Source organism: Ursus maritimus, unplaced genomic scaffold, assembly GCF_017311325.1.
Source record: "Ursus maritimus isolate PB19 unplaced genomic scaffold, ASM1731132v1 scaffold_36, whole genome shotgun sequence".
Classification (NCBI taxonomy): domain Eukaryota; kingdom Metazoa; phylum Chordata; class Mammalia; order Carnivora; family Ursidae; genus Ursus; species Ursus maritimus.
In genome coordinates, this window is record NW_024426230.1 from 19687669 (window position 1) to 19713100 (window position 25432).

General features: G+C 36.2%; 2 protein-coding genes across 3 annotated transcripts in view; one reads left to right on the forward strand and one right to left on the reverse strand.

The window, feature by feature from the left end:
- Positions 1-234: 234 nt before the first annotated feature.
- On the forward strand, positions 235-9823 carry CUNH14orf28 (chromosome unknown C14orf28 homolog). The gene is made up of 5 exons (XM_040620863.1): positions 235-546; positions 3316-3840; positions 5518-5607; positions 6779-6913; positions 7874-9823. The coding sequence occupies exons 2-5, from the start codon at positions 3317-3319 to the stop codon at positions 8055-8057; spliced, it is 933 nt and encodes a 310-aa protein (XP_040476797.1). The 5' UTR covers positions 235-546; position 3316; the 3' UTR covers positions 8058-9823.
- A 10234-nt stretch (positions 9824-20057) lies between these two features.
- KLHL28 (kelch like family member 28) overlaps positions 20058-25432 on the reverse strand; it is a 31172-nt gene continuing 25797 nt past the window's right edge. For both annotated transcript variants that reach the window (XM_008693714.2, XM_008693720.2), the window contains exon 5: positions 20058-24635. In XM_008693714.2, the coding sequence (XP_008691936.1) occupies positions 24472-24635 (164 nt within the window). In that variant the 3' untranslated portion in view covers positions 20058-24471. The remainder of the gene's footprint in view (positions 24636-25432) is intronic.

Here is a 25432-nt window from a genome sequence, read left to right on the forward strand (position 1 = left end):
CTCAAAAAGCCAGGCAGGTTTGCCAACAAAGCTCCGCCTCCATGCAAGCCCTGCCCACTTCCGGCTGCCCCACCCACCCTCTAACACTGGAACACCGCCCCTCTTCGCAAGGTCCCGCCCCCCGCACCTGATCTCGGTTCCCATTGGGCGAATCTGGATGCTGTACACACACCCGACACACGCACGTTTGGCAAGGGCGTCTTCGCGCCTGCGTAGCAGCGCGGTCAGGCGGCTGGGTACTAGGGGCTGGGGGGAGGGGGGCGGAGGTCAGGCCGAATCTTCCTCCGTAATAAGAAGCTACGCGTCCTGCGGTCCTGGCTCCGTGGGTCGGGTCGGATCGGGCCTGGGCGCTGGAGCTGCTGTGGCTCCCGCCGCGGCGGGTGCGATGGAGGCCGTGCCAGAGCCCAGCACTCACGCCGGAGAGGCCCAGACAGCGAACGGTGCTAGTAGATGAGGCGGCGGCGGCGGCGGCAGCACGGGCTCTCCATGAGCAAGCGGCGGCGGCGACGGGTGCGGCGGCACCGGCGGTTTTCGGTCCCCGGGGAGGTACGAGAAGTCGGCTTCCTGGTGGACGGAGACTGGCCGGTGTGGGAACGCCTTCCGCGGCCCGGCCCTCCCGCCCAGCGCCCGGAGTTCCAGGCGCTTAGGGGAACACTACCTGGACGCGGGCAGGGCTGCCCAGCCGGTTCACCTGCTCCAGGCTCGGGGACCTGCCAGCCCTGCGGGGCCAGCCCTCGGTGCCAGGCCTTCTGAGGCGCAGAGGGCCGGGGGCGGGGTAGGCGTGGCCGGAGCGCGGGGAACGGAGGCGGGCGCCCACCGCGCGCCCAGCAGGTCCCTGCCCCAAAGCCCCGTGCTGCTTCAAGGGGGGAGCGCGTGGCCGCTTTTCAAATTATTTCGGGGTGCTGAATCGAGTGGGGACCCTTAGGACTGTCGAGGTCTTAGGGAGTACGGCATTCAGTGCCTAGGGCGAATGGTCTGGTCCTCACGACCAGCGTGGAGTACAGATTGTCACCCTTGAAAATGACCGCAAAAGAAAGGTGTCGTTTTGCCAAGGAAATAGAGGTCGGGGAGTTTTCCAGATTTATTTAAACTGGAGGGCCTGTTGAATCAGGACAATAATGCCAGCAAGACACCTGCCTCTCCAGGGCTTCTAATACAGTGCCTAACGAAACAGTCTTTTCGATGATGTGGTGAAATCTTAAGACAATTTTAAGTAAAGCTCTTTGCAGCCATTTCTCCACCTTTTTTACTCATTTTTGTTGTAATTTACTTTATAACAAATCACCACCTTAAGGCTGAAACGATTAAGTGTCCTCTAGTTTTCCCAATCCTCTCTACCCCTGTCCTTTCCGTCCCCCCAGAAAAAGGTTAAAGAAGTTAGTTTCATTTTATGTATATATAAATATATATAAAATTGTAGTTTATTTCTCTTAAGTATAACTGTTGCTGTAGTTACTCCTTATTTGGTCATGTCTAAAAGATAATTTGAAGAAAAATAGTGCAGAGATTTACGATTCCTTCCCAATGCAACATTTGGGAATCTGAGCTCAGGCTTGTGACCTTGTTACAAAGTTTTTTAAAATTACATAGAAATAAATGAAACCATGAAGAAAGTAATTTTCATTTTTAAAAGTATTTGAATGCCATACGATTTTTTTTTAAATCTCCAGAAACATTAAGAAGAAAACAGTTTGTGTTTGCCTAAGGCTCCAGATTTGCCACGCCCTCTGATTCCTAAATGGTTGACTAGAGCCAACAACATGTTACCGACTATGAATAAACATCTACACTTAAGACTAAATATAGTGTTGAATATTTTAGAGCCCACAGTCTTGCCTCAAGCCAAAAATACTGTGTGTGTGTGTGCACGCCCACGTTTAATATATTGTAGAACTGAATTTTTAGTCTGCTGGTATTGTATAATCAGTTTGAATTTAATTTCTTTAAAGTGTAAAACGGTGTTTTTTTTTTTTAACTGAAGTATAGCTGACACAATGTTACATTAGTTTCAGGTGTACAACATAGTGATTCAACAACTCTATATGCAATGTGAACTTAATTTCTTACACAAATAAAACCCATAGGTCTGCAGTATTGAGTATTGAATTTATGTTGTGCTTGGGAGGATGTGTGTGGCACTTGAAAAGATAGTCAAAATAAGACACTTACCTCAGTGACTGACTTCTCTCTTCCTATTTCTCAGATGCTTTGCCTTCCTTCTTTGTGAAAATATACTCTTCCATAGAAGTAACATTGAGAAACCCTGTGATGTTTTTAGTTAGACATTTATTGTGCCAAGTAAAGCAGTGTTTTCAATTCAGTTTCATTAGGACCTCATTCTTTAACTTTTTAAAATTTTGCTTTATATAACAAACATGACACAAACATGTTTATTATAATATTATCAATGTCTAAAAACAAGTTGCTTAGCTAACCTCAAGGTTAGGAGAAGGGTAATTAACAGTTTAAATAGGGAGGACACCCCAGTTCATTCCCAGAACATACGAAGAAGGGAATCGGATTACTTACCAAGTTCTGAGTCAGATCTTCACAGCATGGTCTCTGTAGTTAGAATTATAGAATAGCCAGCATAGTCCTAACTTGCAAGTGAAAACCCCAAAGTGCATAGAAATGATTTTTGTCTCAGCTGTGTAAGTATCCAGTTAAGTACTCTGGATTACTTTTCATATGTGGTCTTTCAAAGATAATTAGCCATTATTCTGTAGCCCAACTAAGAATTCCATTATAGCAGTTTCATAAGTGGAATCATGCATATTAAAAAGGAAACGAAGTGCAGCTTCTACTTTGAAGGGAGAAAGAGGTTTACATTAGGAATGCACCCAACCAAATTCAGATTGCATCTTCAAATAGCTCTGTTTTCATTTAGTTTCTTATTTCAGGGTCTTCGTATATCAAAGATAAAATCTGCAATATAATTAGTATAAAAGTCTATCAAATGCTCATCCTGAACCTCAAAAAAGATTGCACTTCTTAATGGTCTTTCCAGAGGCCCGGCACGTTGTCAAAAAATGGCTCAGCTTGAATTGTTTTAAATTTTTTCATTATATTGGTAGGCCTTCTGGCCAAATTTTAATCTTTTTTTCTTTTTTTAAGATTTTATTTTTAAGTAATCTCTATACCTAACGTGGGGCTCAAACTTAAAATCAGGAGATCAAGACTGCTCTACCAACTGAGCCAGCCAGGTGCCCCTGATTTGAATCTTTAGATAGCCTTGTTTTCATTTAAACATATCTCATGCATTTAACATATGAAATCACAAATTTACATGTTCTATCTTCACCTTTTGAAATGCAGGATGAAGACACTGTTTGAAGAAATCAAAGCATCAATTAAAAATAACTATAACCAAGATCGCTCATTTTGGAGGCCTGTTCTTCCTTGGGGAGGTGTTTTTACTATCAAAGCTGGCCGCAAAGCAGTATCCTGTACACCACTCTATGTTGAAATAAGACTGAAAAATACCTGCACCATAGATGGATTCTTGATGTTATTATATGTCATTCTTAATGAAAATGAAAATTTCCCCAGGGAACTCTCTCTTCATTTAGGTAGAGAGTTTGTAGACTGTTTCCTTTATTTAATGGACACCTACAGTTTCACAACTGTGAAGCTACTTTGGATTTGGGACAAGATGGAAAAACAGCAATACAAATCTGAAGTTCATAAAGCTTCATTGGTAATTGATTTATTTGGGAATGAGCATGATAATTTTACAAAAAATCTCGAAAATCTCATGTCTACCATACAAGAGAGTTACTGTTCCAACTGGCGGTGCCCAACTCGAGTGCAGGAAGATCAGCAACGTACAATTAATATAAAGTAAGTTGCTTTGAAGTCTGTCACTTCTGGCGAAGATGGTATACTTTTAAATGAATGTTGCTATAAATAAAGAAATACAGTCAAGGTATTTCCTAAAGTACAGACCCTGTGTGATTACTTAAACATCGCAACCTCACAGATGTAGGACTATAGTTAGTCCTGTGACAGAAGTGTTACTGTTCATTAAATCCAAATATCGTAGAATTGACTTTGTAAAACCAACTGATAACTATTTCACTTGAAAAGTAATGAGTCGGTATGCAAAATGTTTTACTGTTGCTTTGAATTGCTAATATGTATTATTAATATAATTAATTTTTTGTGTGATAAATGTAACCTCTTAAGGAACATTTAATACTGTGTTGGAATGTGTCACCTCTTGAATGGATTTCTGTTGGGTAGGCTATTTCTACATGAACAAGAAGATTGAAAGTATTCCTTCATGTCATGGCCAGGGCATAGTTACAGACAGAAATCCCAAACTTGGAATCTTCATACCTGGAGAGGATACAGATGTGAGGAGCTTTTTCACTGACTAAGAGAAGTGCTGATAGCCTGCTGGGTATTTTTGGCTTTGAGAGAGAAGGCAGACCTCCAGGCTGGTAAATGATAGGGAGGAAGGCCAAACTGGCAAGACCTAGTGGAGTGTTGGGAAACATTAAAGCCCCCAGGGGACATGAGTTGGAAAAAAGATAACTGCCAGTGGAAAAACAGGACCAAAAAACAAATCCAAACGCATTATTGTCCGAAAGTGTATTTGGCCCTGTGGTCCAGAAAAGCAGCTTAATAGATATCAGTTTGGGGAAGATCTATCACATACTCTAACTTACTTCATTTACATTTCTTTATAGCATTTTTAGTTTAATATTGTAACATCACACTACTTATGGAAAGCTAAAGATATTTTATTCTTTTTAGAATCTGACAATTAATGTCTTTCTTGTTTCTGAAATACACTTTGTCCATTTTCCTGTATTGCTGATATGATGACATTGAGTTTGAAGTCTCTGTCAGGGAAAAAAGTTTCGTTACTCTAAATTGTAATGGACTGAAAAGCATTTTAGAAATCTGTTTTGTTTTTTAAAAACTAGTATCAATTTGTGTATGTTCTGAAACTATAATTAAAAAATATAATCCAATATTAATGCTAATATTTTAAGCTTCTCTTAATAAAATAGTTTTCATCATACTCTATATATATTCTATATAACTTCTTAAGGCTTTTGCCTATATTTTAATTCTATATTTAAAACAATCTCTAAAGTATGTAGGAAGAAATTTTTTAACAAATTAGGTAACAGAAGCCAACAATGGCTGTAACTTACATTTAGTCATGTAACTAATTGGCAGCTCTCCTAAGTCTGGGTCCTTCTTTCTTCCCCCAAGACCGCAATCCCCTCTACTGAAACCGCTCAAAAATTTTTGAAGTAACAACTGCATATTTCAGGATCAGTTTCCAGAAAGATTTAATATATCTTGGAAAGCTTCATGCATTAATGTTTATTAAGTTCAACTGATTTCTATAATTACAACAAATACAAAGATGAAAAACAGAGGTTGTACTTTTATATTTGGTTTGCTAATAATGAATTGAACTATAAAATTGGTTATCCTAATAATGTATTTAACATATAAAATTCCAAAGCAGTTCTTACGTACATTTTGTAATTGTTGTAGTCCTCCCCAAGAAATTCCTCATGGAAACTTGATACGACTGGCTGTGGATGAGTTATTCTGTTCCAGGATTGAACTGTGTGAAGAGAGTGGGTGAGTATATGATAGACATTTGAGATGAAAGTATTTCTGTTTTTTATAAAGAAACCTGACCAGATATGCTCTTTGATGTTAATACTTTAGGAAATAGCAACGCACAAGTATTTAGGAAGCCTAATGTTTTTGGAATCTTAACACCTCCGGTAGTTTACTATGCCATCTTATGCTGTGTTGTCATTTTCAAGCTTTGCTATATAGATTATCATACTACATTTAACTTATGAATACAAAGCAAATGCCTTTTCTTTTTTCCCCACTGCTGAGTAGGTACAATAAAACCTTGGTTAACCGGAACCCAGCTAACGGACTCTCAAATAACTGGATTTTTTTCTGCATTCCTCATTTAGGAGAAAGAGGTAAATGGCAACCAAAAAATGTAACATAGTTTAAAAAAAAATTCAAAAGGTGAAGACCGTATTCATCCCAGTCTCTTAACAATTTCTTATATCTACAGTATTGTACAATGAGAATTAAGATTTAGAAGGATGATCTTACAGCTAATTAATCACAAAAGAAGGAAAGAATAAAATAAATTCAGTTCATTGTACTTAAGTCCAGAAAGTGAACTAATGTATTTTAACAGCACATACTGAAACAAAATGGTTTTCTGGTTAACACTTGTTCAGTAACAACTGTGAACCAAAATATTGTACCCTGAATATTCCGGTTAATCGAGATTTTACTGTATTTGTGGTATTCTGATCCATATGCTTAGTACGTGAGACTACTAAGAAAACAGAATTTGTTTCATCCTGATGGCAAAAAGATGCAATTAGGGAATATGCAATATAAAGAGGACTGGAAGAGTCCTACTATTTACCTCTCTGCCAGTATTATCCTTTGAAACCAACTGAGAGGGAAAAAAAATGTATCAACATATAAAAGCTTTTATATCAGTTCAAAAAACTACATGTTTTATACGCTTAGAAAAAAAATAGCTAGCTTTTCCTGGAGTTTTGCAAGTATTATTTCTTGTATATAGAATCTCACAGCTTATAAACTTCTGGGTATAAGTATATAAAATACTAATCATAGCCACACCATTACCTACACCTAAAATAGTAATTATACTTATTATGAAATTAAGTAATAAAGACAACCCAGAAATGATAAAAGGCAAGTTTGTTTGAAATTTAATAAAGTTCATGCCTATTTTCAATTTTAGGTGTGGTGGCTTAAGGGAATTTTCCCAGCGAGTTTTCTGCCATGGGGCACCCCCTTTTGTTGTCTTAAATATGCAGCATTGGAAATCTGAAGATCTGGCATATGTACCATATTACTTGGATTTATCTGATCACAAGTAGGTGTTTTTTGTGTGTTTTATAAAACTAATAAAAAGCACATTTATTTTCTATTTTTCTGCTATTCTATCATGACTGTGACTAGCCCTTAAGGAAATATGGTTGAAAACATCATAGCTATCTGTAATTCAGTATATCCTGAATAAGATTAGAATCTACTACAGGGCGTTAGTCACTGGCGTTGCGCATGGTCAATGGAAAAGACAAAATTGAGTTCAAATCCCAGCCCCACCTTTTACAAGCTATGTAACCTTGGGCCAGAACTTAACCAGCTTACACATCAGTTTCTTATTCTATGAAACAGAGATGACAGTACCTATCTGGTACATTATTGTGAGGATTTAATGAGATAACACATGTAAAGTGTTTAGGATAGTACCTGACACGTAGTAAACAGTCAGTAACGACTGGCTATTACTTGTATTTCAGGTCAAAGTAGTGTATAATAGGAGGTCATCATTTGAACAAAAATGTTACTTTCAGCATTACAGATAAAAATGTCTGCATACAAGTTAGGACATACAGGGTCTTTTAACTTTTGCCTTTAAAATGTTTTCTCTTATTTAATGGGATGATACAGATTATGAGTTAATCTGTTAAAATGTTTTTCAAAATTCTTAAATTATATCAATTTTTTAAATTCTTAAATATTTTACTCCAAATTACCAGTTATAGTATGTGCTTTTTACAGGTTTCTTTTTTAGGTACTAGGATGCAAACAATATCAATATTTTTATTCCTTAATTAAAAATTAAAGGGGCACCTGGGTGGCTCAGTTGGTTAAGCATCCAACTCTTGATCTCAGCTCAGGTCTTGATCTCAGGGTTGTTAGTTCAAGCCCCGTGTTGGGCTCCACGCTGGGTGTGAAGCCTACTTAAAAATAACAACAACAACAACTTAAGGAATGTTTAAAAATAAAGTTTTGTCTTTTTTGCTACGCTGTGTCATTTAATTTGCAGGTATTTGTTGGAAGGTGCCACATTATTTAACAAAGAGGAACATCATTATTCTGCAGCTTTCCAGATTGATGGACACTGGATGCACTACGATGGCCTCAGAAATGTGAATTTAATTTTGTTAAATAAACCCCCAGAGTTTCTCCTCTTGTCATCATTGGTTTATATTCGAGCAACAGAGAAATAAATATAGACTGATGCTAAATTAAATTGTTTTCCCTCCTGCCCATGCTCCCCTAGATGAAGGGCTTTTATTTTGTATATACTTGGTATCCAAGGAAATAGTTGAACTATACTAGTTTCAGAGGTGTATTTTCCAGTGTTTAGCCCCAGGTAAATATTATATATAGAGAATCTATGCAAAAATGTTTGTATTTCTTTTTTCTATGTCCTGGGTTATTTTTTTATCAGCATACTTTATGTTGAAATAAAATATATCTTGTAGCCTTTGTATTTTTTATTTATATGTACTCAAAAGATTTTTACAGTTCTGTCCTTGAAACCAAGAAAATACTTCATTATTTGAATTCGCAGTTTTTCTTTTTGGATATTCAAATAAAACCCGGGTACAAATCAGTATTTCAGTTTATATAAATTTAACAGTTCAAAATATACGAATATATTTTTTCCCTACCTCACTAAAATCCAAAGTGCACTGTTGGCTCTAGTATGGATTTGAATGTAGAACTTACAGGTGGCTTAATCCTTTTTACTTGGTGATTTGCCTAATTTCCCTGCAGCAGTTTTTAAAAATACTTTGGTGAGAATGTTTTTCTGGGCTTGAATTATTTCTTTATAATTCAAATTACTTTAACCACTTGCTCTAAAGTTTTATAAACCTGCCAGCAGATTTTAAGTGTTAACTAAATTTGCAAGCTTAAAGTTATTGTTACAAATAAATTATATAACTAATCTAACAAAATTAAATGTAATGGAAATTCTTTAATAAAAATCTATTCTAAAGATAAGACAACTATAAACAAGTATCAGGCAACTGGATGCTTACTAATGCTGGATTAACAATAGAAATGTACTTTAAATACATATTTAAGAGAAAACGGTACCTGGGATATTTTTTTTCCTCTTAAATCATATTGGCAGAGAGAAAAAAAATACCTAAATTTTTGGAGTAACAAACTGCTGGCTTCTTTGTAAGGAGTTAAACTGATAGCATGAGGGTTTGATTTGCAATATAAATCACTAGACTTTTATAGTTATCAGAAATTATATTTGTTTTCAAAACCCTAAGATCTCTCTTCCTTTTGCAATTTTAAGGAAAAAATTAAGTAATCTCCTCAAGGGAAAAGACTTTTTGCAATTTATCAACATTCACTTTGGTGTTTAATTTCAATAAACAGTCCATCTTAGGTTTTGGGTTGGGACTGCGTGCAGTATACTTGGAGATTTCTACCTGACAACACAGTTCACTGCCATATACCAAATTGGTAAGATTTAATTCAGTAAATTAAGTCTTACATTGGCTTGGTGCCATGTTGAAATAACTTACAAAAAGAATGAATAAATGTGAGTATAACATTGCTGAGAATGCCTCACTTTGAGTGAATACTGTGAAAATTTTGTCTTGCATTAGATAAAAAATAGTGATTTATTTTACAAAAAATTCTACTCCAGAGTTTATTTAAATAGTCCCCCACATGTATTTACATAGGATTTGATTTATAGTGAATTTTTCTGGGGACACCTTATTGCATGAATCAAAGTATACAACTCATAAATATTAGCATATATCTAAGTGGTTCATTAGCATAATTATTCCTAATACAGATTATTCTTTTAAGAATTGCACTTTATCTGGAATAATACTGGTTTATCACAAAACAATGACTTACCTACCTCACAGGGTTGTTGTGAGGATAAAGATGTTTGTTAAACTCTTGACTACCTTGAACATGCTAATAAAAAATGTATTTTTTTCTACCTCTTTTATATACAGGCAAGTCTCCCAGATTCTCTGTTACTAATGAACTTTTTAGATCTTTTCTTTTAAATTATTTATTTGGGCAGTTGCTCCTATCAGTATTGGGCTTAATGTGTAATAGAACTTAAGTATGCCTTTTGGACCCCAAGATAGTTGGATTTTAAGGATAATAGACAGTTTATTGTCACAGTAGTGGTTGGTTGGTAGATAGAAGCAATTTCCTCTGCTACCAAATAATGGGTAGAAAAGGGGTGAAAAAATAATTAAATTAGATTATCTGCAGAGTGTGAAGGTGAGGGTATGGAAAATTCATTACAACCTTAAACACCCTTAGAAAAATTAGAATACTGGAGCGGGGCGGGGGCATCAGTGAAAGAGAATGATGAAAGAATCAGATTTTCCTTTTTTTTTTTTTAGATTTTTATTTGAGAGAGAAAGAGAGCACAAGAGGGAGGAGGAGCAGCGGGAGAAGGAGAAGCAGACTCCCTGCTGACCAGGGAGCCTGATGTGTGGCTCAATCCCAGGACCCCAGGATCACAACCTGAGCTGAAGGCAGACAACTGACTGAGCCACCCAGGCACCCCCAGAATGTATTTTCAGTAAAAATGCCAAAAACCATAACTAAACCTTACGGGGAGAGCAAAAATGATTTTAAAACCCTGGCCTCAATCAGAGGGGGATAAGCAAATTTAAAAAGGAATGTCCAACTTCTCTGCAGCAAAAGAAATATTTTGCCCCCAATTTAGCAAATACTCTTACTTAGATTTATCCTTCAAAGTAGCTTTTCATTATTACTGCAGTTGATATCTGAGGCATTGGCACTGGATCTGATCCAATCAAAGAGGAAGAAAAACTAAAGATAAGCATAGACATGCTTACTAGGGTGACTCCCATGTTCTATTTCATTCTTAGAGTATGAGTGAACAACTAAGCTATATAAGCAGATAACTCCTATGACCCATAAACAAAAAGCTGTACATGTTGAGCATATCAACAGTCGAGTCTTATAATTAAATGATTTAATGATATTTAACTATTTGAAAAATAATTGTGCTATAGGCATAAAGGGTAAGCAGATCATGCAAAAATGACTGCAATTATTGCTGCTGAACTACAGCCAAAGCAAACATTCATATTTTCATCATCCTTTGTCAATGCTCTAACATTTAAAATCAACACCAAATTCTGCTTTAAAAGCTACAACCAAGACAGCTTTTCAAGTTCATCCCAATGGTTTGATGCCTTACTAAGAGGTTCCTACCCACCCGACTGGCCCAGGGTCTGGTCACCTGGACAGCCTTTAGCCTCAAAATTAATTTGATCCCAGGGAAAACATAACCTTTGACTCTGTCTTAAGTTGAAGAGGAAGTTAGTGGGGAGGCCTCTGGGGCTAGACGATTTCTTTATATGCAGATTTCTACCTGAGAATGTGTATTATTTATACTGAGTGAGCAATCAGTTCCATAATCCATCTGTTGTTTTCTCAGTGAGGTCTTCTGGAAGGTATGAAGAGGAATATCATTTGGGGACACCAGGTGGTTCAGTCAGTTAAGCATCTGCCTTCAACTCAGGTCGTGATCCCAGAGTCCTGCAATTGAGTCCGGAATCGGGCTCCTTGCTCAGTGGGGAGCCTCTTTCTCCCTCTGCCTGCCATTCCCCCTGCTTGTGCTCTCTTTCTCACTCTCTTGCTCTCTCTTTCTCTGTAAAATAAATAAAATCATTAAAAAAAAAAGAGGAATGCCATTTGAAAATGGAAAAATGAGCTACCCCAAAAGGACCCTCAAAAATGATGTGGAATGGAACAGCAGCTTGGAGAGCAAATGAGCTGTGTAGACAAGTTAGCCATGGTAGAATTAGCCATCTGTTTACATGCTTATTTATAGTGTCATTACTTGCTCGTTTTCCCTCTGAATTTTGTAAAGTCCCATTTTTAAAATGATTATAAAAATAATACATAAATCAATAAAAAATCAGTAAATCTAAAAAGGTATAAATAAGAAAATGATCAACTACGATTTCTCCACCCAGTGATAATCATTAGTTCATACTAGAAAGCCTTTTTGAAAAGTCCAGCATGGCTTCATAGTACTGAAGAGAACCGAGAGCCAAGGAGTTAGGGCTTTGAAGAAATGTGTACTCCTGGGGGCCAGCATCATGGTGAAACAAGCTATCAACGTGGAGACACTTTGAGAGGAAAGTGAGACTGAAGAAAACTGCTATGGCCATCTATTCAGACATTTCTCTCTACCTGGACACTTGTCTTTAGAAGTCTTCATGTTCTCAAACCTTCAAGAACTTAGTTTATGAAAGACATCATTCCTTTACATTCTTCTACCTCAAAACTAGTATGCCAGGTGCCAGAGCTGGGAAGCAAGGCCCTGATGATGTAAATTGTCCCAAAGCAGATACAACCAAATAGAATTTCTTTCTCCATTAACCTAACAGAGTATAACAAAGAAAGATTAAAGTAGACTGAGCATAATTGTCTTGCTTTAAGGGTAGAGTAGGAAAATAGCTCACTGAGGGAGTTTGTGAAAAGCAGGCTTACTAAATAGTTCTGCACGTCCAACATAGGGGAATTTTAGGTCAGAAAAAAAGAAGAGGAAAGCAAGCAACAGGAAACACAGGAAAGCTGACTTGTGTTCAGGTCAAGGAGAGGCCTGGTTAAGCCTTGAAGGAAATACCTGGCTGGCTAGAGAAATCTTTACCCAAGCAGGCTAAGCTTGATTTGGGGGCTACAAGCAGACATTCTCTACAGCATTTATTTAATACATACTTACTACCATTTGCTAGTTGAGTAAGATATTATTTATGCCCTGGAGGCAAGCACATGTCTAGAAAAGGGGAAAGATGAGTCAATCAATGATGACTGTATAAAAGAAAGTACTATGGCAGGGTTAGCACCTCAGGCTTTGTGAGTACAGGGAAGGGCACCTCCACAGAACTGCTGTGAGGTCTTCGAAACAGGCCCTTCACAGTTGCCTCCATCCCTGGAGGAGGCTTGTAGAGGAAAGAGACTACAGATTGCCTAACTTGTGCTCTCCAGGGTAATTGTAAGGTCCTATTTCCTCTACTTCCCCTCCCAAATCTTAACCACCTTTAATTTCCATTAGAAAGCTATAAACCCATAAAACAGATTTCTAACACCTTCAAATTTAAAAAGGAATTTATTGTAGCTAAAGTATTCCACAAGGATTAATAATGTCAAATCTTTTCATTTCTGACAAAAGGGAAGAGACTTGAGGGGAAAATGAGAGGACCATTGGGCCAGGTCCCCTTTCAATGGATGAGTTGTCAACTGGACCTGGGCCCGACAGGAATAGGGAATTCCCAACTCTTGCAGTTTTCTATATGAACACTAGGTGGCAGAAGCTCCTCAGTATGGAACGTGGAAGGGGGGTGGGGGAAGAAGAAAAAGAACGGCGCCCGTACTTTTTGGCCTTAAAGTATTAACCTACTTTATAATTTGGGGGAAGCAAATTTCTGAGTCACTGTACACACTCATAGCTTGGGGATAACATACAGTGTTGACATCATTGATGAGGTCGGTTATGTTCTTCTCTGCCAACAACACCCCAGCTCAAATAACATTTGTAAATTGACTCCTGGGTTTTTTCATCTATTTCCTCAACCCTTAGGAATTCCTGTCCCTAAAGAGCTTACAGAAATGCCAGAAGACCTGATTCAAAATTGACGTTTTTCATCCAAGAAAAAGATCATGGAATTGCAGACTTTCAGGTGAATCACGTATGATCACATTACCACTGATTACCTCTATTATTATCACTTCTCAACTATTAATTTTTCATGCTGTCAAGGAGAGGCAAGAGTATGGCAGCTAAGCACCTAGACCCTGAGGCCGATTGCCTGGGTTCAAACTTGGACTCTGGTTGTGTGGCTTTGGGCCTATTACTTGACTCCTCTGGTCCCCAGTTTCTAACTAAGATGGAGATAGTAATAGAATATATCTCATAAGATTGCGGAGAGGACTTAATGATTATGTATAGAACTTAGTGCCTGGCAGGTAGTAAGCATCATGAAAGTGTTATCTACCATTATTTTTTATTCCTCTTTCAATATTTTATTAAGGAATGAAATTAGTAGGTAAGTAGTGCTGCTGCAGAAAAGGAACTAAATTCTGTAGCAGTTTAGCTCACAGAACAAATTATAATAGTAAAAGGGTAAATATTAAATTCAGGAATTAGTTTGAAATGCAAAAACAAAGGTAAAGTACAAATGTTGGAAAAAGCAAAAGTGTTGGAGGAAAGTAAATAGCTTAAATTTTCCTCGTCAATAGTAATGAAATATCACCTCTTGTTCCTGCTCAAAGTCATTTATCCACCAGATAATGTCCAAAATAGTTTATCTACCATTTGGCTCTAAAACTTTATGAGACATAGTCCTCTACTCATTGGGAACCACCTACTCTCTTAAATTCTAGGATCCCTGCCTATTCAAACTCTAATTGGCCTCGTTAGCACGGCCGGTGAGGGCATGTTAGTCCCAAACTGTTAACTCTCCTCAGGGCACACACAAGAATATCCTTTAAAAGACTGTCTTCCTGACATAAGTGATTGGTCCATCCTTACTTAGGCCTACCTTACAACGTAAGGGATTTAAGGATTTTCATATACATGAAAAATAAGCTTCCTTTCTTTCATTGTGTTTTAATATTGTACATAATTTGAGCCAAAAAGAACCTGAGGCCAAGTGTCACCTTCTAATAAGGCCCTGAGTAAGTAAATTAATAAAAACAGCCTATGGGATACTCTTGTCTATTGTTGATGGAACGCAAAATGCAGTCTCTTGGGAGAATTGAGAAATGTTACGGACTGAATATTTGTGTCTCCCCAACATTCATACACTGAAACCCTACCCCTCTCCTTGTGATGGTATAATAAGGTGGAGTCTTTGGGAGATAATTAGGATTAGAGAAAGTAAAAAAAACCAGGGATGTACTGTATGGTGACTAACATAATAAAAAATATTATTAAAAAATTTAAAAAAAATAAATTTAAAAGAAAAAAAAAGGATTAGAGGAAGTCATGAAGTCATGAAGATGGAGCCCTCGTGAATGGGATTAGTGTCTTTAACAAGAGTCATGAAAGAGCTCGCTTACCCTCTCTACTCTCTGCCCTGTGAGGATACAATGGGAAGTGGGCAGCTGTAACCCTGAAGAGGGTCTCACCAAAACCCAACTGTGCTGGCACCTGGTCTTGGACTTCTAACCTCCAGAATTGTGAGAAACAAAGTTCTGTTACTTATAAGTCACTCAGTCTGTGGCATTTTTGTTATAGCAAACTGAACTAACGAAAGCAGGCAACATCCCACAAAATTACGTATCCTCTACCCTTTGGCCCAGTGATTTCACTTCTAAAAGTCTATGCCCAAAACTCAAAATGTCAAATGCACAAGGCTATTTTCATCGTGACATTATTTTTAAGTGCAAAAGCCTGGAAACAACCCAAATGCACATCAGCAGCAGAGTACTTAAAAGATCGGTGGCAGAGACGCCTGGCTGGCTCGGTCGGTTAAGTGCCTGCCTTTAGCTCAGGTTGTAATCCCAGGATCCTGGGATCGAGTCCCGCATCGGGCTCCCTGCTTGGTGGAGAGCCTGCTTTTCCCTCAGTCTGCCTCTCTCCCTGCTTGTGCTGTCTCTCTCTCTCTCTCTCTCTGGTAAATAAATAAAATCTTTAAAAAAAGAAAAAAAAAGATCTGTGGTATATCCACACAGTAAGGTACTGTGCAACTCTTAAAAAAAAGATTATTCCATACACTGGTATGGAATAATCTCTAGAATACATTAAGCAAAAAGGAAAAAAGTTGAAAATCTGCTCTTTTTTTTTTGAAGATTGATTTATTTGAGCGAGAGTGCACACGCAAGTGGGAGGAGGGGCAGAGGGAGAGAATGAATCCTGAAGCAGACTCCCTGCTGAGCCTGACTGGGGATTGATCCCTGACCCCTGAGATCATGACCGGAGCAAAAACCAAAAGTTGTCCACTCAACCGACTGAGCCATCCAGGCCCCTCATGCTATCTTTTTTGTAAGGAAATGGGGAAGGGGATGTACTTACATTTTCAATGAAACCAACATCTAATAAAATGATTACCTATAGAGAAATACAAATGAACAGAGTGGAAGAGATGGAAATGCAGACAAAACTTCTGTGAATGCATCATCTCCTATAGTTCAGCTTCAGGGTCACGTACATTTTTATGTAATTAGAAAATAAAATTACATCAAAAAAGATATCCCTAAATATTAAAACTTTAAAGTAACCTAACTATATTAATCAATCATGCTTTAATCAAATAAAAATACTATTTGACTCTAAAAACACTTTTTTTTCCCCTTGTTTTAAGTAAGGTCCAGGTCCACATGGGGCTTGAACTCATGACTCTGAGTCATGCCTGGCAACCTTAAAAGCAGAGCTTTTAATATTTATCCTTGTGAAATATATTCTAAGGACAAGAGAGAACCACAGAGACTCTTAATTGCATCCATTGGTGCTATTTCTATCATCATTGTTATTTTGAAGCTATTGTAAGTATGTTTAAGATAAATCAAATAGGTAATTATGCTAATGTTGATAGAAGCCAAGATTTTCAGGCTAAGAAAAAAACATTAAAATCCAAGAATTTAAGTAAAATCCCTTTTCTTTTTTTTTTTTTTTTAATATTTATTTATTTATTTACTTGACAGAGATAGAGACAGCCAGCGAGAGAGGGAACACAAGCAGGGGGAGTGGGAGAGGAAGAAGCAGGCTCATAGCGGAGGAGCCTGACGTGGGGCTCGATCCCATAACGCCGGGATCACGCCCTGAGCCGAAGGCAGACGCTTAACCGCTGTGCCACTCAGGCGCCCCTAAAATCCCTTTTCTTTTAAAATAAAAAAGGAAACCTTTCCTGACTCTACCTATCAAATAGCCTAGAAGCAGTAACAACTGAGTAGCACGAAGCACCACCAGCAAAACACTGGGATCTCCCAATACCATTTCCCAGCAAAACAGTGCCAGGGATTCTTGGGAGGAATGGCTGATTCTAGATGTGAGGAAGACAATGTAAAAGCCCAAACACAGCGATGTTTGAATTTGATACCTGAACTGTGGTTACATAAGAGAATGAATATCCTTATTTTTAGGACATATGTGCTTAAGTATTAAGGGATAAAAGGACATAATGTATGGGAACTAATTTTGAATGGTTAAAAAAAATGAGAAAGAATGATGAAACAAATGTAGCAAAACGTTAAAAAAAATTGGTGAACTTTGGAAAAGGTATTTAAGAGTTCTATTATTCTTACAACTTCCCTGTAAGTTTGACATTATTTTAAATCATGTCAAAATAATTTTATTTTTTAAAATAATTTTTAAAAGATTTTATTTGAGAGAGAGAGCAAGAGCACAAGCAGGGGGAGTGGTGGAGAGAGAGAGGGAGAAGCAGACCCCGCTGTGCAGGGAGACTGATGTGGGACTTGACCCCTGAGATCATGACTTGAGCTGAAGGCAAACGCTTAACTGACAGAGCCACCCAGGCGCCATCAAAATAATTTTGGTAAAATTTTTTAAAAGCAAGGAAAATTTCAGTGAAACTCAATGGAGGTATCTACTGGACTAAGATGGGGCTATTAACTGAAACACACATATTGAAACAAATACATAAAAAATCATGACTTCATATACTTGATCACCTTTGGAGGTTCCTAGGGCATCAGTTCATTACTCTAAAGATTAAGAGAATGAATCAAACATCTTCCCCAGCTTTTCCTGTATAGACTTTATCTCAGGGTAGCCAAATAAGTGATAGGGAAATGTTTTCCTTTATAGAATTTCAGATAATGCAGAAAAAAAAAAAAAAAAGGCAGAAAATCAGTTTTGGGGCACCCGGGTGGCTCATTTGTTTGAACGTCTGACTCTTGGTTTCAGCTCAGGTCATGATCTCAGGGTCCTGGGATCAAGCCCTGCACTGGGCTCCACACTCAAGTGTGAAGTCTGCTTGAGATTCTCTCTCTCTCTCTCTCTCAAATAAATAAATAAAATCTCGGAAAAAAAAAAAAAGGAAATCACTGCTTTGCAACTCAATATAATAATGGATCCAGCAGTAGTCATTAATAGTTACTAAAACCATCAAATGAGAGTTTGATGGGGAACTTGATAGTGGAGGGATCAGGTTGACAAGACCTAAGTGCAAACCATGATTAATATTAGTTAGCATCATTAAAAGTGGGATAACCAGACATAATGTACCCCAGATGCAATGCAATAAGAAGAATACACAGCATCCACTACACTTGCCAAAGAGAGAAAAAAAAGGAAAGACAAAGAAAAAAAAGGACCTGAATTTAATCAAGACTCTACAGCCAACTATCAGAAAATTTGAAGAATAGGACAATAAGCCAAACAATACCACAATCAAGTAGCCAAATCTATAATGTGGGACAATCTACTAGACAAATGATCTCATTTATTCAGAAGTAAATGACATGAAAAAGGAGAGGGGTGCAGTGACTGGTAGAGATTGAAAGGGACTCAGAGACGTAACAGTCACACAAGGTACAAACTTTATATAGATCCTGCCTCAACCAACTAACAATAACGACAAAAAATTGGGACAGTCGGGGAAATCTGAATATAGATTGTATACTGAGTATGAAAGAAGTATTAGATTTTTAAGTGAAATTATTATCAATGTGGTTTATAGAATGAAAAATTTGTGTCCTTATAATTTAGAGATGTAGTCTCAATTATTTACCAGTCATATTATTTTGCATGTCTGGGATTCTCTCTAAAAATATACTAGAAAAAATACATAGGGTGCATAGATGGATTAGCAAAATTAATTGTTAAGAATTAATTTTTGAAGCTGGGTGATGGGTACATTACTATTAAAAAATGAAGGGAAAAAAAAGCCTGGAAAACATATCAAAACCCATTTGAGCTATTCTGTCTAATCACAGAACTGAATTTTATGCCTAGACTTAAGAGTTTGGACTCTTCATTGGAATAGCTTTTTGCTTTCCATTATGAGTCTATTGTACAATCCACTTATCACACTATCTTCCAAATTAAAGTTGAAACTTTCACCCTCAATACTGCACTGGCCCCAGACAAGAGAACCATCAACTAATTTTATGAAAGAACACAAGAGGCACAGCTAGAGCTCTGCCAGGGTAGCACTCTTTCTTCTATTCTCTCTTGCTGGGGGGGAAATTAGGTGTATTTTTTATTCCTCAAGCAGACTGTAGAATATGGCTAGATACTCCTTTGAACGTTGCATCACATCTTACACATACTAAGCTCTTAACAACTCTCTGCTGACAGACTTTACAATGACTTCTGGGTAACATGAGATGTTATCTGTGCATGTCTTAGCAATCACAAGCAGAGCTTCAAATGCATCTAGTCAAGATATCTTAATTTCAATATTTTAATACAGGTACTCTTAAAATGGATATTTGCATGTTTTGCCATCTATAATATACTTCAGCATATATCTGTTAAGTTTCTACTTAAACTCTAGGAGTTGTCCTGTTAAGAATGCAATTGAGGGAAGGTTAGCTGTAACTGAACCAGGAAACCCATACTCAAGGCAGCTACAAACACGTTATCCATAATTTGATCAGCATCCAAAGTTTTGCTCATTAGTATATAAAATGTCAGGGACATTATTGTAGAATAGTGGCTCACAGACTAACATGAAATCAAAAAGTTGCTCTTATTGGTGAAATTAGAGTTTCAAGATATGCAGATTGTCTAAATTTATTTCCAATCCTTGCATGGACAGTTTATCTGAATCCATGCAGGCTTACAGTTTACAACTTCTTTAAAGATGGCACCTGGGGCTACATTCCTTGTTTACACCCTTTCCTTAAGGAGAACTGCTGGTTATCTTACAGTGGGCATAAACGTAACAGAATACTCTGTAACACTGCCTTGTCTGCCTCAAGTAAACCCTCTTACAATGCAAGTTAAAGAATATAAAAAACAGAAAGCTGGGACTGCACTGAACTTACCAATTGCACTCTTTCGCGCCGGCTTTGCCGAAGAATGTTTCTTTAACTGTCTGAACATGCGGCGGAATTCAGCCTAACACACGTTTCATTACAACCTGGTAATGAGGACGTAAAAGACTGGCTATCCCACACCCGCCTCAACATTTGTGACCACTACCTATCTACCAAAAAACATCTAAGAGTTGAGAATGACAAAGTTAGCTTGGGTCAGTTCACAACAACTGACACATACAAAGTCATGTTTCTCAAATTTATTTTAAACATTTCACATTAAATGAAATTTAACCATAGTCATTACAGAGCATCACCACAATAGTACACACAAAGAATTTTTAAAATAAAAGACAAAAGAATACAACCTTCAACAAGTTAAATGCCACTTTACCATGTAAACAAAAATAAAACCCTGATGCTAAAAAGATACATATTCAGAGGTAAAATACATTTACAAAAACACTTAAACATTAACATAATCCACTAGGTCACATTCTTTGCAAGAGAGTACAAATACCAGTACTCTACATCTACAAAATTTCAGAATCCTGTTAAAATCAAAACCATCTCTGGTTTATGATACAGCACAATTCATAAGGCAAAAATAGAGGCATTATCATCCAGTTCTTTAATTTCACTTGTATTTTAAGGCAAACTTGGAACTTTTTGCTTAGTATTTTAAAATAAACGGGACTTACACATGATAACTTGACAAAATTAACGATAAATTATCTCTAGTTAAATATGTGTAATATAAAAGACATATGGATAACAATTTTTCTCTCTACAGAGATGTAAACTGGATTTTTATAGACTCCATATTCACACCAGTAAGAAAACTTGTAAACCTGTAATATTTAAAACTTACTGTATTTTGCAATCTTTTCAAACGTGTATCAACACTGAATCAATATACTGTAAGTGAAAATCCAATATGTATCCAGCCACAGAATAAATGTATCTAATTAAGTCATGTCTAATTAAAGTGCTGTTTTACAAAGAAAAAAAAAAAAGGTTAAGAAGTAGAACTGGATGTTAACTTGACATGTGACATCTTATAATTCTTAGCTTTCAGACTACAGAGGTTATAGAGGTTATCACAAGTTTATTGAACTTTTAAGCAGTATATTTATTGTAGAATCTGATTTTCCTGAAAATGAGCACTTAGGTGACAATACCAGAAATCCAACACCACAAGTGAAAACAAATACAGCATTATATGCACATATATTTCCTTCAATTTTAGCCAGAGCCTTGATAGTATAGTAATCAATTTTTTAAAGTTTCTATAATTTTATTTTTCTAATAGAAAATATATTATCCAATTCCAGGAAGTTTAGAGTTCTATAAATATTAAGTTTTCTATAATTCTTTTTCATGTCAGTAAAACCTAATTGGACACTAAAGGACAAAAATGTCTACACATAAATTAGGTCTCTTAATCACTTCTGATGATATTGGCTATAAGGAATTAAATTCACACTTTACCATAATAGTTATTTGGGTACAGGTCTCCCTCACCATACTTTACTCTTTGAATGAAAAGACTTGTATCTTATTTATAATTATTTCTAGCCCTGACAGAATCTGGCACAATATCACGTACACAGAGTAGACCCTCCATAATTTGTCAAGCTATCAAAATAATTTTTCAAAACCTAATGCCATTTTCCTATCATTAGATTGACCACTTCCTATAGTTTAATATTCATTCATATTTAAAACAATATTAGCAATAACCTATGGAACTTACATAAACATCTTTTGGGCTACATTAAAAATCACTTAAGTTCTATTACTATATTTAACAAACACTAAATAGCCAAACACTCCTACCAGATTAAGTCTTCATAATTATGGAAGACAAGTATCTTCCAAGTGATAAGATTAATTTCTATTTCCACTGCCACCTTTTTCCCAAAATATTTCTGGACAATCTTAAATAGCTTTCTTCCCCTTGCCTGAGTATATAAAATTATTTCTAGAATCTTTAAGTGTGGGGATTTATAATCAAACATTTTGATGCTTTTTAACATAAGAAACATGTGACTTTAAATATACACAATTTGTCAGCAAAATATTCATGATGAAACTTCTCACAATACTTTATGAGAGGTCTACTGTAAAGTTATCAGTTGTCAGGTTACAATACCTCTGGTTGTTATGAATAGTACCGTAGGTTTAGTAAACCCAAAATTAGTATTTCTAAAGTTTGGGGTTTCTTCTCTTCTTTTTATAGCTTTTTGTAATTTATTCTCTAGTATATGGTTCCTACTATTGCCCAAGATGTTTTTCACATTTAGTCTTTAGCAGGATAAAGTTTAGATTTTTCCAAAACAATGATCAATATATGCCTTTGGTCTAATTTACCAAGTGACTATATGTTTTACAACAATTTGATAGTGAGGATGATGATACATGAGTAAAACATTGTTAAAACGTGTAGTATAGATCTGTTTACAATTAAAATAGAAAGTCTTTCAAATTCCTTTATCTTTGGGGGAGAGAGGATTAAAAATAGTATTATTAGAATGCATTTCACAATTTGATATAAACAAAAAAAACTGAGGACTTAAAATTAAGCATGTAATGAAATCTATTTGAAATTGCTTTTCTTTAAATAAAGTCTAGGCCAATCACAATAGTGCACCTTGTTTCTATTCAATAGGTTTATTCAAATCAATTAAAAAGTTATTGCTATATATCATTATGTTATTCAAACAAGCAACATAGAAAATACTCAGCCTGTCAATTTTATTAGTAGTTCCTGTTGAGTTCTTAATTGGAAGAGACTAAAAATCACTTGCAAGCTTTTATAATCTGTGCAAATATTCATAAAGCATACTACTTACATGATTAAAGATGACTTTACATAGTTTTGTACTATATATTTAAATCTACACTGGCAGTTTATGGAAGAACAAGAAAAACTGCAAAATGCCAGGCTATAAGTAGTTTATAACATAGATGCTAATGAACAAACCTATGTTTTATAATTACAAATGGCTTCTTAACAATAGTTTGGAATATTATGGCACTTAAGAATGCAGTATGAATTTTTTCTTAGGAAACAAATGTACACTGGTTTTGCAGAGACTATAAAGAGATAATAGGCAGGTTAAAAATAAATCAAGGAAAAGAAAACAAAACCACCACAGTACCAAAAATACAAGTACCGACATCCTAATAAAATGCAAAGTAATATGTTCAAGACTAACAGATATTTTCTAAAACATGCTTAAACAAAATGAGCTGGCCACTTATTTTAAATAAGCTGTCACTGGCTATAGCAAACAGTCTTGCTTGTTTCTTTAGTCAAAGTAGAACCAAATTTAGAACCATTACTCAAGTAAACATCGAGGTCCAGTTTTCCTCAGTAACTTTAAAATATTCAATTACCTAAGAAGTATACAAAGTAATGCATAATTGCCTAGTGCTTTATATTTAATGCATATATTTGTTTTTAAAAAGGACATATATCTAGCACAAGAAGAAGATTAAAAAAAATGCATCTTTCTTTAGATCACTACTCAGGAACCATGAAAAGCATAACATGGGCCATTTAGATGATTTTTGGATGTTAACATTAGCATAATCACTAATATTTTTAATAAGCACAAATGAACCACGCTAGTAAAAATGAAAAAATACTATTAAAACATGTCATGCATATCTCATACTGAACATCCAAAAGAACATTATTATAGCCTTGTTATAGATCCTACAGTTAGCACCATTTTTATATCTGAACACTGTGAAAAAGCAACCAAAGTTTTAGTTAAAAAACAAATTATTATAAGGATATGTGAAAGAAAATCAGTATGTACTAAGGGTGGTACTAAACATTGATCAAATATTTACACCAACACTGGGAAGCCTGGTCTACCATGAAAAAAATAAAACTGAAACTGGTATGCTTAACTTTCTATCCATGCTTAGCATAGCACAAGTGGGTAACTAAATTCATCCAGCATTAACCTGCCCTATAAAAAAGGCATAAACAGTAAATATCTGACTTCTTAAAATAAGCCCCCCAAAATCACGATAGTAAAAGCATTTGTTTTGCAAACTTATTACATCCCCAGCCCTAAAGCCATTTAGGAGGAAGAATATCCAGGTGCCTCACTATGGCATATAATTTACAATCCTTAAAAGTACCCCCCTCAAAAAAGCAGCCCTTTATTTGTTTAAAATGTGAAGCATATGAATTTATATCCAACAGACAGTATCAGCACTCTGTCTAGTCATTCAATACACTCCAACATCTAAGCATCTCTCATCCTAGTAAATCTGGTGCATATATTAAGGAAGAAGGAAAGCTAAAATTTTTTTTAAAGCAGCAAGATTTTCTCCACATGTACACTTATGAACATAAAACTACTCTATCCCAGTATTAGGGGAAAAAAGTGCACAATTAAATTGGCAAGATCTTTCTTTTTTTTTTTTTTTTTTGATTATTGATTCACTGTGTAATCAAGAGCAACCAAACCAAAGCTACTTGTCAGTTCAAAGTACCCAACAGAACTTTGAGTCTTCATGCCTTTTCAAGTTAGAAAGAAAGTAATGTAGCTTTTGGATTTCAGAAAATTGGGCATCCTTTCATGCGGCACAAAGTCCATCACCACACGACCTCTACCAGTCCACACTCCACACTTGTCAAAGTGCAGTTAATCCGAAGTTGCAGCGACAGTATATCATGCCAGCTGAATCCAGCCACGTATCTGAGATAGGGTCATATTTCTGCACGGTATTCAGATAAGAAGAACCTGAGTGACCACCGACTACATAAAGGTAGTTATCAATTACTGCAGCACCAACCCCTAGGAAAAGTGGGTAAAAAGAGGGAAAAAACACGTTAACCATGCAGTTGACTTCTCACTAAAAATAAATTCGTATTTTAATGTTTTCTTAAAATACATTTCAATAATCTATTGTTAATTATACAAGTAATATGGCCATATGTACTTACTGGAAAAAAAAAATCCCTTAACATGAAAGCAAGAGTTGAATCTTCCTTCCCCTCTCCTCCCCAATCCTACTCTCCCTCTCCACCACCACAGAAAAATACAAAGAATGTAGTATATGTCTTTATATGCTTTCTTTTCAGTTTATATTTACATATTTTTCAACACATCATTCATCTTTATCAGGTTTTTAAATATGTTGAAATATTTGAAACATATCTTGAACTATACAACTTAGGCTTTAAAAATTCTACTGTATATACTGGTATACACAGTTCTAAAGAGAACAAGACTACCCAATGTTTTTTTCACATTCTTGTTATTTTGCGACTTTCCCCCTGACGCAAGAAATATCCCTAAAGCATTTCCATCAGCGACATAAAACCTTCCCCTTAAAATAATGTGATTTGAGTTTGGGTTCAAAGGTAATTTCTTCTATTCCTCAAAGATGTTTTTGTTTTTCTCTGGGAACCCTGAAACTCAGGCTTTTCTAGAACTCCAAACACCCTGAGTATGTGAGAACGTTTGAAAGTTAACATACAGACTACTGGTGTACAATTAAAAAATATATATATAGAACAATCCAAAGATTCTGTGTGTGTGTAACATATAAAAAGATGACATTTGTTATATGGACAGAAGAGCTTCTGTAA

What these genes read in the sequence shown, in the direction of transcription:
- CUNH14orf28 (XM_040620863.1), top strand. Translation starts at nt 3,317, where the DNA reads ATGAAGACACTGTTTGAAGAAATCAAAGCATCAATTAAAAATAACTAT. An exon ending in CAACGTACAATTAATATAAA is followed by an intron (nt 3,841 to 5,517) that starts GTAAGTTGCTTT and finishes TAATTGTTGTAG; the next exon opens with TCCTCCCCAAGAAATTCCTC. An exon ending in TTGGATTTATCTGATCACAA is followed by an intron (nt 6,914 to 7,873) that starts GTAGGTGTTTTT and finishes TTTAATTTGCAG; the next exon opens with GTATTTGTTGGAAGGTGCCA.